Source organism: Miniopterus schreibersii (genome assembly GCF_964146895.1).
Source record: "Miniopterus schreibersii genome assembly, chromosome: 1".
Lineage (NCBI taxonomy): Eukaryota > Metazoa > Chordata > Mammalia > Chiroptera > Miniopteridae > Miniopterus > Miniopterus schreibersii.
In genome coordinates, this window is record NC_138101.1 from 103,747,197 (window position 1) to 103,761,638 (window position 14,442).

Genomic DNA, 14,442 nt, shown 5'->3' on the forward strand with positions numbered 1-14,442 from the left:
TGGAAAAAATTACGCCATTAGAAGCAGGTCAGTAAGGCTAAAAGATAGTTGAAATGTCAATTTCTGGAAGAGATGCTGGTGTCACAGATCTCTTTTAGTGCTTTGTCAGAATGATAATTAAGGTATAGAATAATTGTGACAGTTTCATAGCCTTTTGAAATTGAAGTCTGATACCCATAAAATGCCACACGAGAATGTTGAAATAAAAATTATTTAGGGCCTTGGCCAGTCTGGCTTGATTGGAACATCGTCCCATACACCAAAAGGTTATGGGTTTGATTCCCAGTCAGGGTACATACCCAGGTGGCAGGTTCAATCCCTGTTAGGTGCACGTGCAGGATGGAACCTCTCTCTCATATCGATGTTTCTCTGTATCTCCCCCCCTCCCTGCCTTTCTCTCTAAAATCAATTTAAAAATATATATATTTTAAAAATTATTTGGTTATTTGGAAATAAAAGCGTGTATATTTGCATGTTTATACATGCATATTATATAGTGTATAATGTATTTTAAAAATTTTAGTGTGGGGGCATATTTTTGTCTCCTCTCATGGCTGTAGCAAAAGACTATTGACTTTTTATAAATGTATAATGGGAGCGTTAAACACTTATAAGGAGGATTGAACTCTGATAACCTAAGAATACACAGTAGAAAAGCCCACTATGTAAATTTGCTTAACATTTCTCCTTTTCTGATTCTTTTGTGAAAATAAGTACTTCCAACGGTGGCCTTTTAATGAAGTATGAAGCCCTTGTGGCTTTTAAGATAAATTCTTAATGGTGAAATTAAATATTGATTTTCATGCAAACAATGATTTTATAGAAACACTAGCTAGTGATGTACCCTATGGATCAGTCTCCCCCTTCCCCACAATGATACTTAGTTTTTAGGCTGTAACTGTTCCTGACTTGAAATTTAATTTGTATTATTTGATTTATATCTGTTGAGCAGCCAAAAGATGAAAAATTAAGTTCTAGGTATTCTGGAAAGTTGACTGATTTAGGTGCAGGTTTGCTTAACTATATGTCTGTAAACGTACTAACTGAACAGAAAGAGCCCTAGAGAGAGAAGAGGATTTATAATCTCTGCTGAGAAATCTAGGCCATCAAAGCAATGAGGACACTCTATGCTCTTCCCCCACTGAGGAATGGCTGAATTGAAGGAAAAACCACACTGCCATTTTGTATTTATTTTCATCACTATGGTTTTCTTAAAAGGATGGGCAAGGGTTGCTGGAAAGGAGGGAAGCAATGCCCCAGGATATTCTTTGCATATGTTTACCAAAGTCAGTGAAGCAGAGAGAATGTTAGCTCATTAAACAAGGTATCGGAACTACAGTGCTTCACACTGAATCAGTCTCTCTTCATTTTGGCCTGTTTTTCACAAGCAAATGTGTACATAAAAGCCAGCAAAGTGAAGGAACTTTAAGATAGTGATGAGGTGAGCAGTGTATGGGAAGTTAAGAGTCCACACATTACCCAGCCTGGCGTGGCTCAGCAGTTGAGCACCGACCTAGGATCCAGGCGTTCTGGGTTTGATTCCCCGTCAGGGCACATGCCCGGGTTGCAGGCTGCAGCCAATCAATGACTCTCATCATTGATGTTTCTATCTCTCTCTCTCCCTCTCCTTACTACCTCTCTCTGAAATCAATAAAGATATATTTTAAAAAAAAAAGAGAGTCCACTCATGTTCTTGGGCATAGTAGTCCTTAACTAAACTATCATAATTGGGGCGGGGGACTTCTTCTCTTAAGAGATGAGGGATCAAAGATGAACTGATAAAACAATAGAACACAATTAAAAGGAAAGCCCACAGAACTAAAAAAAAAAAAAAAAGGAATGAAGGGTCAGATAATAATCTTGCAGAAGCTAAAATTATATTGGCAGCAGCAAGAAATAGAGCAAATAGTATGAAAAAATAGAGACATGTAAGACAGGAAAAGGACAAAGAAAGAATTAGCAAATGGTAGACAGAGTGGGCAAATTAACAAAGACTGGGTTGGGTACATGTCAAGCAGGACACAGTCTTAATAACTAAAGGATTTTTAAGTAAGACCTGAATGGCATTTCAAAAGAGTGAGTTAAATGCTACAGTAAACCCTGTGGAACTACTAAAAATTTAAAGAATGAAGGAAGAAACCTATATATATGTGCCAGTTGAAAAAGTATTTGAATTATAAAATGAAAATTATTTTGACCACAGACTTCAGTAACAACAGCTACCAGAAGAAAATGGATGCTGCCAATATAGAGAATATTGATGGGAGAATATAAGGGTGGGGTGGGGGATTTGGCCAAAGTGAGCATTTGAATGCATTTAAACATTTGAATTATGTCTGAGTAATTAGGATAATCAAATTTAGGAAACAAAAGGTGTTACTCATTTTGTGGGAGAAAGCTGTATAATGTAAAAGTGATGTAATTAGTGAAAAAAATTATATGAACTTACAATTAGCTGGGAAAAGGTCCAGGAAGTCTAATCTAAAACTCAAGAGTTAAGTGTAGGGTCATTTAATATAAGGACAATCAATATATTATTTAAAGTTGACAAATTAAGAAATAGGTTTAAGTACTGAGTTTGTTATGTTTAGTAAAAAAATTAGATTTCAGTATGTCCCATAAAACTATTGCAGAGTCATCGCTGGACAGATCATGTAATAAATAAAAATAAAAGCAAAACAAAAACAAACTTTCAAATGTTACATTTCTTGTAATATGTAACTTTACCTAATAAAGGAAAAAGATTTCTAGGCCTACTATGCCCAACAATATGAGTGGATTCGTAAACTCCCCATTCTGTTTATCTGGGCATTTTTTGAAAGTTCTTGGGTACCTTCTAGAATGAGTCAAAAAGCTTTAAACTCCAGTATATGCTATCTTAAAGGAAATTTCTAAAGCAAAGGAATTCAGATTTATTACTCTCGTTTAAGAAGTTACTCTCATTACTTTTTTAAAAGAAATTGAATGCTTATATAATAAGATTATTCTAGACATTAAGGCTACAACAATAATAAAATAGTCGTCGTGAGGTTTACATTCTAGCAGAGAACAAAATAGTGGATTACAAAGTTGGTAATGTAGTATTAGCAGGAATACAAAGTAGTACCAAGAGGATGTAACACTAGGGAATCTTACCTAATTGGGCTAATTGGGGAATAAGGGGTAGGAGGAACTGTCAAAAGAAGACTTACTGAGGAAGTAAGGTTTAAACTGAGACCTAAAGAGAAGAAACACCTTTCAGTAAAATGGTTAGCCATTTGGATTAAAATGAAATAGAATCCCTTCTTTAGTCCTTTTTATACAAAAATAATATCCATGTGAATCAACAGTTTTGATAGAAACAGTTTTGATAGAAAGTCCTAAATCGTGAATTTTTATAATCTTTGGGTATAGAGATCTTTTAAAGCTTGATGTGAAATCCAGAAATCACAATAGGTTGCAAGATAATTTGTCTACATAAAAACTAAAAGTGGCAATTAAACAGGATTGAAAGGCAAGTTAGAAACTGAGAGACGAAACCAATCCATGAGACAGAGGGTTACTCAAATCTAGATATATTTTCCCCTGTTAGACGGGCCAAGACTTTAATGTGGGATTGTTTATATGTAGAACAGCTGAATGTCCCTCAGTATAAGGTTTTTTAAGTAAATTATAGTACATACCTACTAAGGAATATTGTGCAACAATGGTAAAAAACAATGTAGACCTATGTTCATTGACGAAGATACCTGTTAATATTGTTTAGTGAAGAAAGCAGATTATAAATCTGAAATACAGTATTATTTTTATGAAATTATAGGCACATGTCTGTTTTGCTGTGTGTGCATAGAATGCTCTCTAGAGTGTTCACCGGAGTATTAGCAGTCACCAATTTTGTATAGTCATATTTTAGATGACAGAAGTTTGTCTTGTCTTGTGAGCATATTTTTTATAAAAGGTTGTTTAATTGATTTACCTATTTTTAGTGTTAGCTTCACATGCTTTCTATTTAGATAAAAGCTAGCATCTTAGGCTTTCTCAGAGATAAAATTTGTGGGAAAGCATTTGATAGTCCACTTCATATATTTTGTTTAGCTGAATTATCAGGAACAACTTTAACTTTATATGAGTTCCCCTTTTATAATGTGTTGACATCTTGATTGATAACTTGATCATTTTATTGAAACATACTATAGTCAAAGTATGTATTTATAGAAATATATTTATTAGTCTTAGGAGCATTTGTTCTCATTTGAATGATTTTTTCTGGAGATAGAGTAAGTGCTTTGCCACAAAGCCTGAACAATATCTTCATTAAAAATACTGGAAATCTTTTTTTAGTATCGATTATTTTTTTATTTAACCCGAGAACTTTGTAAAGAACATTGTAGTTATTGAAATCTAATCTTTACAAGTTAAAAACTAATTGACCAGATTCCACATTAATATTTTTGCTTTTTATATTGATTGACAGATTGAAAGGTTGTGTTTTACCTATTGCTTTCCCTTTAGAATATTAAGGTATTTAAGGAGAACAGGGAGCGTGACTCAGCGGGATTAATGGGAAATATTGTGCTAAGTATTTACCACTGTCTTCTGTCAAGCCATTTGCAGTTTAATTGAAACTCTGTAGGTAGTACTTAGCATGTCATGTCACGCTTCTTGATATCTTAAGTAGCGAACTACTATATATTTACATACATGTTTTATGAAGAGCTAATATATAAACTATTTGATATAGAAGCATTTTAAAATGTACTTTTTGTTTTCTCTTCTGCTTTCCTAGTAAATTAAAACTATTTCAAAAAATATTCAGAAAGCAAGTCTGTTTTGTAAATGAGTCATGTAATTCATTTTTTAAATGATTTGGAGGGGGATGTGTGCTTGGTGGTTTACTTGCTAATATATTTAAACTAGTATAAATAAAATTATTAATAAAGTGAATTTCCTTGTAAAAAAATATAGCCTAGCCTTTTAAAACAGTGTTACTACTCATAAGATACCACTAGAGATAGTACAACTTTCATCTTTAAGTTTTAGTTGTAGTACTATTAAAATACTAATAGTTTAAATTCTCAGGATAAAAGGAAAATAAAAAATATCAAAATAGCAATAAAAACTCAACCTGCTTTCATACTTACATACCTTCATTTGCTACAGTTTGTAGTCACACAACTCATTTCCTCTGAGCAAAAATTTTGGTTATTATCTTGGTTTGTTTTAATTCAGTTCATTACTTTTCCCTATAGAAAATCAGGTTTTTGGAGAGCTCTAACTGTGCTGTTGCTGGGCTCTCATCCTTTCTGTTTAAATAATGCAGGTACTTTGATGGAAACCTGGAGAAGCTCTTTGCTGAGTGTCATGTAATTAATCCAAGTAAAAAGTCTCGAACACGCCAGATGAATACAAGGTCATCAGCACAGGATATGCCTTGTCAGATCTGCTACTTGAACTACCCTAACTCGGTGAGTATCTGGTAGTTTAAGGCTAGCACTAACTCTATTTCAGAGGGTAAATCATCTTTCATTACTTAAACAAAGGAATATCTGGGAGTCTGGGATTGTATAAAGCAGTAACCTGTAAATATATGAAGGATATGGAAAGGAAGAGAAAGAATAAGACCCTGTTCTAGAGCCCTCTTCTCCCACATTTTTTTTTTAAAGCAGCAATTTATCCTAGTTTTCATTACACATCTCAATCTTTTCTGAGCTAATTTTACCTTGGGAGAATTGTGTAATAGGTAGGCAGTGATTAGAATTATTTTTCATCCAAATTAAAACAGATTTAAAACTAAGTTTTTAAACTATATATACTAAACACTTATAAAATGTCTCTAATACTGTTTCACTAGGGAGCTTTCTGGATTCTTCATAACAAAAGGCTTTCACTTACACAGATGCATTCAAGTGGAGATTATTAAAAACAGCAAGTAGTGACAGAGTTGGAGGAGATTCTAGGACTAATTGATGTTCCTCTTAAGTAAAAATACCCCTCTTAAAATCTGTTGAATTTAGATGATTTACTTTAGCGTGTCTAGTAAAGAAGTTCTAGGGTTAAATAAACATCTTTCTATGAAGGCCTTACTTTGTTAGTAACCATAGAAAAATTATATTTGTGGCATAGATGTGTTTAGTTACTTGGAATTTACCTCTTAAGATATTTGAAGATATCTGAGAAATAACTTAATTCTATAATAATTATAACTATCTTGTTTATATTCTTTGCTTTAATAGTTAAGCATCTCTTTCTAATAATTACTATGTAGAGTTTTATATGTGTATTTCTAAACACTTATTTGAAGGGAACTAATTTGTTTACTTGTATAGGTACTTAGAAAAGAAGTTTCAAGAGAAAGTTAATTGAGAACTCTTAGAAAAATAGAAAAATCATGTGCTAAAATATTTAGTTGATAAAGTACTGAATTGAGTTTTCAAATTCTCAGGTTTTTATAATAGCTCTAACATTAGGTATTTGACTTTGGGTAGTAAATAATTTAATCTCATTGGGTTTCAGGTTTATCTTTCAAATGGGTTGAATATGATATTCTTTAAATCTTTTAGCCTGAGAATTGTATGTATTCCCTATCCTTAAATCACAACCCTACCTTGAATATTAAACAATTAGCACTAGTATTAAAAATTCATTAAAATCATGTTTTGATCATTTTATTATCTTTTTTTAACAGATTCTCTTTGCCAGTTGACATTTATATAGTGGTTACAGTTTTAAAATGTCTGTGAGGTAATACTTAGACCCAACTAATTTGTCCCAGGTTATACAAGGTTTCCTTACTTCTTGGCATTTCTCCTCCTACTCAATTATAACCACCTCCTCCTTAGTTTAAATCTTAAATGTAATTTGAGTACTGAAGTTAACTTGCTTACAAATTATCCCTTGTAACTTTCTCAGTGCCTTTGGTATTGTCTTAACAGTCTCAGCCAATTAGAACTGAGAATCAGGACTGGGAGATTTGTTCGCTCTTGTAACCAATGATGGAGAACCCACTATTCATTCATTCAACACAGGCACTATTAGAAACACAATGGAGAGTAAAGGTATAATGCCTGCCTCAGATAATATACAGGCTAGCTGGGCAGATAAGTATGGTAAGTGATTTGATAGTGCACGATACTGTGGGAACATGTTGGAGAGACTCCTAACCTCATTTTGGATCAGGAAAGACTTCACACACAAATTGACATTTGAACTAAGCTCTGAAGGTGTGGTAGGAGGAAGGCAGCTATGCTTATCACTATACCACCAGTGCTGTTGATAGTTAGGAATGTAGCAAGCAATACAGAAGCCAAAGAAGAGAATAGAAAATACACTTCCAAGAATAGTAAACAGTGCTAAAAGCTTCAGTGAAAATTATTGAAAGGTGAATTAACATGAAGTTTATTGATGATCTTGGGAAGTTATTTTTAGTAGTGTGTGAATAGTGTGGTAAGATGTAAAACCATACTGCATTGGCTGCAGAGTCATTGACTTGAAGGTGGGGAAGGAAGTGGAGGCAGTAACTGTAAACACGACTCTTTTAAAGAAAGTTTGGCTATGTAAGTGGCAGGACAAGCAAGCAGACAGAGCAATATGGTTTGGAAAGTAAGTTAAAGAGTTCTGGAAACTGCCAAGCATTGTGAAAAATATAATCATGATGAAACTAGGACTTATTTTCTCATAGTTTTTAGACTAGTATAGAAGGATAATTTTAACCTCTTCAGTTTTGGAACGAAGTGTTACCTGAGATTTTTCGTTGAAGCTTTAATTGGTTGGGTGATTTCTTTACTTCTGTAATTCCCGTGTTTCCATTTCCACTACTCTGTTCAAACACTAATACTTGCCTTTAATTATTAATGTATATCTTCAATACCTTTATCCTTCTAGAAAGCAAATTTAGTTTTATAAGGTGCCACATGAAAACAGGACTCATTTTACTAAATGCTTCTGATGGCTTGGTTAACTATCCTTGGTGGTCAAAACAATTATCTGAGACTTTGGAGCACTTTTTAGGATAAACTCTCTCTCCCCACCCCATTACCCCGTGGCAACTTTATAATAATGTTGTTTTAAATCAATAAGATCTAGCTGTACTAAACCCTTACTCTTAGAAAATGTAGATAGCTTGGGCTACAATATCTCATTTTTATGAAGTAAAGAATATGTATTTTCTAAGAATAAGATTTGTTAAACAGATAAAGGCAAAGTTGAAGATTGAGAAGGTAAAGTCTACCCTTCATCCCCAACACGAGTACCTCTGAATCTTTTTTCTCCTGAGAACACTGAAAACATGATCTAAGTCCAGCCCTCTCTTCCTTTTAACACATTCCATTTTACAGATGAGGGAACTGATATTCTGATTATTTGCTTAGTTTTTATAAATAATTGTTTCAGTTTTAGAGATTATATGGGCAACTTCTGATTGAGGAAAGATAATTCTTAATGTTCTTCATACTGTTTGACATTAGTTGCCGTGTATGTAAAATGGTAGAGATAAATGAAACCTTTAAGAGTGTGTATTGTTCCTTCAGTTCTTTTCAGGACCATTAAAAAAAACTTTAAAAAAATATTTTTATTGACTTCAGAGAGGGGAAAGGAGAGAGAGATAGAAACATCAGTGGTGAGAGTCATTGATCTGCTGCCTCCTGCATACCCCCTACTGGGGATTGAGCTCACAACCTGGGAATGTGTGCTGACCGGGAATCAAATGTGACCTCCTGGTTCATAAGTTGACACTCAACCACCAACCTATGCCTGCCAGGCCCATTAAAATTTTTTTTAATTTATTGACTTGAGAGAGAGAAACATCAATTTATTTTTCTACTTATTTATGCATTTTTGGTTGATTCTTATATGTTCCCTGACTGCGATTGAACCCACAACTTTGGCATACATTCTGACTGAGCTACCCAGCCAGGGCCTGTCCAGGACCATTAATTTTTATTGTAGGCAATATTTCGTATATTTTTAGTGTATTCTTGGTCATATCTATTTATGATATAAACAGGGATAAGTTGATGAATAGAAAATTTGATCACCTGGGTCAGGGAAAGTCTCAGGGAACCAAGTTGGTAACCATAAGGTAGTAAGGGAACAAGTATGTCAAAGGTGGAGGGGGAAAGGGAAATGAGACAGACAGGAAGGTACCCAACTATTAAGCACAATGAATATGTCTTTTTACCACAGGTTAGTTTTTGCTTTATCTTTAGACATGCATGTGTAATTTATTTTTCTTATTTATCTTTAGTCTTATCTATTTAATCAGAAAAGTTATTGAAAAGAAGTCTTAAAAGGATAAAAAGTTCCTTTTTATCTTTTGAGCTTTTATGCGCCCTGGTATGAAGTCCCAAAGGTAGAGATGTTGCTTGTAGTCATTACTTAGTAAACATTGTGACCTTTAATCTCTGTCTTAAGGACTCTTATTTGAAATAAAGAATAAAGCACATGAGAATGCATATGTTTTTAAAATATGAATAAAACATTTTAGAATTGTTGATATAATACTATACTATATTTTGTCCTTTACAGAATGCCCCTTCTCATTATAACCTTGAAAATCAAATACTCTGCATTAGTGATCTGATAACAAGTTAGTGCCACATCTCCTTCACTGATGGAGAGTATGAGAATAGATTCTTTTGTTTCCCAGATCTTTTTTTCATGGATGAGAATATTCATTTCCCAAATATTTAGCTTCACTTGTTTATTTGTTTTTCCATTGAGCCGTTTTATTTGCATGTATGCTTTACATCTATAGAAAAAGAATCCCAGAATTATCTCTCGTGTGTGTTTCCCTCTTGCTTCTTCATAGTCCATGATGTCCGCTGAGATTCTCAGTATAGTGAAACCAAACTGACTAGATGGGAACAGTTTGTTCTGCTATTTTTCTACATCTTTGAGTTACATCAAATCAGGGGCTGATCACTACACACTTGCTGAAACCTGCCTGTGAGGTTCACAACAATTTTTCCAGCTCTGTGATCATCAGTTATTTCAAATTTGCCAATGTAACCATGCTTCATTGTTATAGTTAGAAACCTAATGATGACTTTGGAGCATGCCCTAATAATAACCTGGTGTTTGCCTCTCTTTTTGGCATCGTTTATGCTCTTGAGAGCATCAGCCAAGGACATTCATGTACACCATTATGATGGCACCAAAAAATGGTAGAAAAAACTACATTTGTTTTGTGAATGAGTTAGACTCGTCGTCAATCTGAATAGCACTGTATTTTAAACTTGATAAATATTTTCCATTTCACTCGGTCTTTAAAACTAGTCCCAAGACTCTGATATAATTTCTTCCATGGTTGCTTCTGGGCATTTTTTTAATGTAGTTGATGTGCTGTGATACAGAATTTTATATTCTGACTTTGCATCTATTATAAGCAAGCAACTGTAGAAATTTCATAGGAATATTTCAAATAACAGCTAATTAGAAAATGTAATGAAATAAAAAATACCACTTATAAGAGCCACAAAATGAACAACAGAGCTAGGAATAAACTTGGCAAGAAATGTGAAAGAGCTATATGAAGAAAACTTTAAATACTGAGGGAAATAAAACAGTGACTTGAGTATTTGGAAAGGTAGAGTAATAGTAAAATATTGAAAAAGAAAAACAGATTGATAGTGATTAGAGAATTAGCCCTACCAAGTACAAGAGTAGACAATGCAGTAGAACAGGATAAAGTCTAATATGCATTAAGAAAATTTAGTGTATTAGAGGGGAGATATTTCAGATCAGGTGGATTATTCAGTAAATGGTGTTGGAACAATTCTGGGGTGAAAACTTAGATTTCTGCCTAACTCCTTATAGCAAAGTTAATTAATTTAGAAGCCACAAATTTGGAAAGTACATTTTGCTACAAAATAAAGATCTGCATGACAACAGAATGTAAACTGGAAGAAAATATTTATTTTCTAAATAAGTTAAAATCCCCACTAAACCATTAAGAAAAAATGCATAGGGACAAAAATGGGCAAAATAGATAAAGAGAGTACACAGAAAAAAAATAGCCTTAAATCTCTTTTCAAATGTTTAAACTTCACTCATAATTAAATAAAATAAAAGCTAATGATGTTGGTTTATTTTCACCTGTTCCATTGGCAGAGTTAAGGAGTTAGATAGTATACTATGTTGATATGGGTATGAGAAACCAAGTTGTCATGAACCTTATCAGTGGCTGCGTGAAGTTTGATAATCTATCAAATCGTAAATATATATATACCTGTTATTTTATTTGTACAAATCTGTCCTAAGATACAGTTATTTGGTCACAACAATGTATATATAATCAGGACAGTAGCATAGTAGGCGAAATATAGTCTAAATGCCCATTAAGTCTATTAAATAATAATAATGTTTTAAAACTGAGATGCAGGATAGAGTGTGTGGTACTCTTACTGTGTGTACCTGTGTACATTAGAACATCTCTGGAAGAATATGTAAGATACTGGAAATAGTGATTACTTTTGGGTAGAGAAGGAAAGGTCAAGAATGAAGATGAGGGAAACTTATTTTCCAACATAAACTCATACTTTTAAATAATTGTTTTTAACCATGAGCCTATATTACTTATTCATTTAAAAATAATTTAGTAGCAAATATTATAAAATATTCCCTTTTTACACCAGTGTCAGATGAAACATTGTTTGGCTGCCTCCTGCACCCCCCCCACCAGGGATCAAGCCCACAACCTGGACATGTGCCCTGAATGGGAATCAAATCAGCCACCTTTCGGTGCACAGGATGACACCCAACCAACTGAGCCACACCAGCCAGGGCTATTATAAAATATTCTTAATCTATAATATGTAACCATTATTTATCTTTTTTTTTTTTTTAATGTATCTTTATTGATTTCAGAGAGAGGAAGGGAGAGGGAGAGAGATAGAAACATCAATGATGAGAGAGTTATTGATCAGCTGCCTCTTCACACCCTCGACTAGGGATCGAGCCTGCAACCCAGACATGTGCCCTGACCGGGAATCGAACCGCGATCTCTTGGATCCTAGGTCAATGCTCAACCGCTGAGCCACGCTGGCCGGGCATTTGTCTTTTTAAAATACAGTTCTCTAGACTCTCTAATACTAAAGTACTTGCTTCATATCTATTATAGAATACAGCATACTTCATTTAGGCATCCTTCAAATTAATAGTATTTCAAATCATATATGATTAGACCAAAATGTTATTTTCTTAGCTGTCTGAATAAATCCTTTGGTTTCCGTAGTATTTTATTTTCTAGGTTTCCTACATTCTGGGTAGCTCCATTAAGTTCTGTGTTTGTGTGACATATTTTTTATAACAGCTTTATTGAGATAATTTACATATTATACAATTCACCTAAAGTATAGCCACAGTTGTGCGGCCATTCCCACAGATAATTTTAAAACATTTTCATAACCCCGAAAAGAAACCCTGTACCCTTTTACAGTCACTTCCCATTTTCCCCCAACCCCCCAGCCCTAGGCAACCATTAACCTACTTTTTTTCCTCTATGAAATTGCCCATTCTGGGCCTTTCATATAACTGGAATCAAACAATATGTGGTCTTTTGTGACTGGTTTCTTTCACTTACCATGTTTTCAAGGTTTATTTATGTTATATAGTATGCATCAATACTTTATTCATTTTTATGACTGAATAATATTCCATTATATGGATATTCCACATTTTGCTTATCCATTTGTTGTTGATGGACATTTGGTTTGTTTCCATTTGGGGACCCTATAATGCTGCTATGAACATTCGTGTACAAGTTTTTGTATGTACATATTTTCATTTCTTTGGATATATACCTAGAAGCGGAATTGCTGGATCATATGGTCACTCTGTTCAATTTGAGAATCTACTTGAGTGTTTTCCAAAGTTCCGGCACCATTTTACGTTCCTACAGCAGTGTTTGGGGGCTCTGATTTCTCCACATGCTTATCAACACTTGTTATCTGTTCCTTTTTTTTTTTTTTTTTTTTTTTTTTTTAGCACAGTACTTTTCCAGTTTTATTGAGGTATGACTGACATAGTAAACCACACATGTTTAAATATGTTTTTATTGATTTTAGAGAGAGAGGAAGTGAGAGGGAGAGAGAAACGTCAACATCGATCGGCTGCCTCCTGCTCGCCTTCTGCTGGGAATCGAGCCCGCCCACAACCCCTGGAGATCTAGCCCAAAACCGGGCCATGTGCCCAAACTGGGAATTGAACCAGTGACCTCTAGGTGCATAGGTCGACACTGAGCCACTGAGCAACACTGGCCTGATGTTACCTGTCTTTTTTATTATAGCTGTCCTAGTAGGTATGAAGTGGTGTCTCATTGTGGTTTTGATTTACATTTCCCTGGTGGCTAAAGATATTGAGCATCTTTTCATATGTTTACTGCTACATGGTATATTCTTATATTTAGTACAAACTTGTCTGTCGTTTTAAAAAATTATAAATATATACTGTAGATCCATTTCTCCTTAATTGTTTTGTGTTTAGTGTATTTCCATGTCTAGATTCACCACCCAGAAGTTCATTTTAGGAGCCGATTAGTCTTGTGAAATTGGACATTTTGGCCGCTATGACAGATGTGACCTAATAAAGCCTTAATAAATCACAATGTAATATAGTGATTTTTCTGATAATACCTTTAAAGGTCCATGTATTATTTTTGTTGCAGTATTTCACTGGCCTTGAATGTGGACATAAGTTTTGTATGCAGTGCTGGAGTGAATATTTAACTACTAAGATAATGGAAGAAGGCATGGGACAGGTAAAGATGCCATTTTTTAAATTTTATTTTTTGTTGAATTTCCTACAGTGTTTAGACTCTTCTACAAATATAAATAGGTGAAGCATTCTGCTTTAAGAATTGCATGAGAGCTGTTTTTCTAGATTAAAACAAGTAAAAGATAATTGAGACTTTTTTCTGTTTACCAATGTGAAATTCCAATTAAAGATCCAGTTTAGTAATGTTTTCTCAGTAGGCATTAACATTGGTGTATATCAGGCTAAACTTGAGCAATTTTCTCAGATCTCTTGCTTTTGCTTTTCAAGTTTTATATTGAAAAACCGATTCAGGTCAGCAGTTCTAGTTGCCTTACAGTGATAAACACATTCGTGCACATATATTTCCTTTAATAGAAAGGGAATGATTAAGGTCCTATAAATGTTGAGGTATCCTTAGAACCTAGCAAAGTGCCTGGTGATGGTAAGCATTCAGTAAATATTTGTTGAATGAAGACAGTATAAATTTCAATCTTTTTCAGACTATTTCGTGTCCTGCTCATGGTTGTGATATCTTAGTGGATGACAACACAGTTATGTAAGTATTTTTGATAGATTCTGCATGTTAAATATTGATTAGTTGATTCAACCAAATTGATTTTTATTCAGCACCTCAAAGGAGATGGAATTTTTAAAGTGTGAGGAGATTTTCTAATCTATATTCCTTTGTAGTAGTACCAAGGCCCATTTGAAACT

The 14,442-nt window shown here is 33.9% G+C and overlaps 1 protein-coding gene and 1 pseudogene across 2 annotated transcripts in view; one reads left to right on the forward strand and one right to left on the reverse strand.

Moving 5' to 3' along the window:
• Positions 1-14,442, forward strand: part of ARIH1 (ariadne RBR E3 ubiquitin protein ligase 1) — a 135,260-nt gene that overhangs the window by 75,004 nt on the left and 45,814 nt on the right. Inside the window, exons 3-5 of the mRNA XM_081129902.1 lie at positions 5,300-5,444; positions 13,640-13,732; positions 14,229-14,284. Of these exons, the coding sequence (XP_080986028.1) occupies positions 5,300-5,444; positions 13,640-13,732; positions 14,229-14,284 (294 nt within the window). The remainder of the gene's footprint in view (positions 1-5,299; positions 5,445-13,639; positions 13,733-14,228; positions 14,285-14,442) is intronic.
• LOC308563388 (small ribosomal subunit protein uS8 pseudogene) lies at positions 9,702-10,119 on the reverse strand (annotated as a pseudogene). Its single transcript has one exon. The product of its transcript is annotated as a small ribosomal subunit protein uS8 pseudogene (transcript).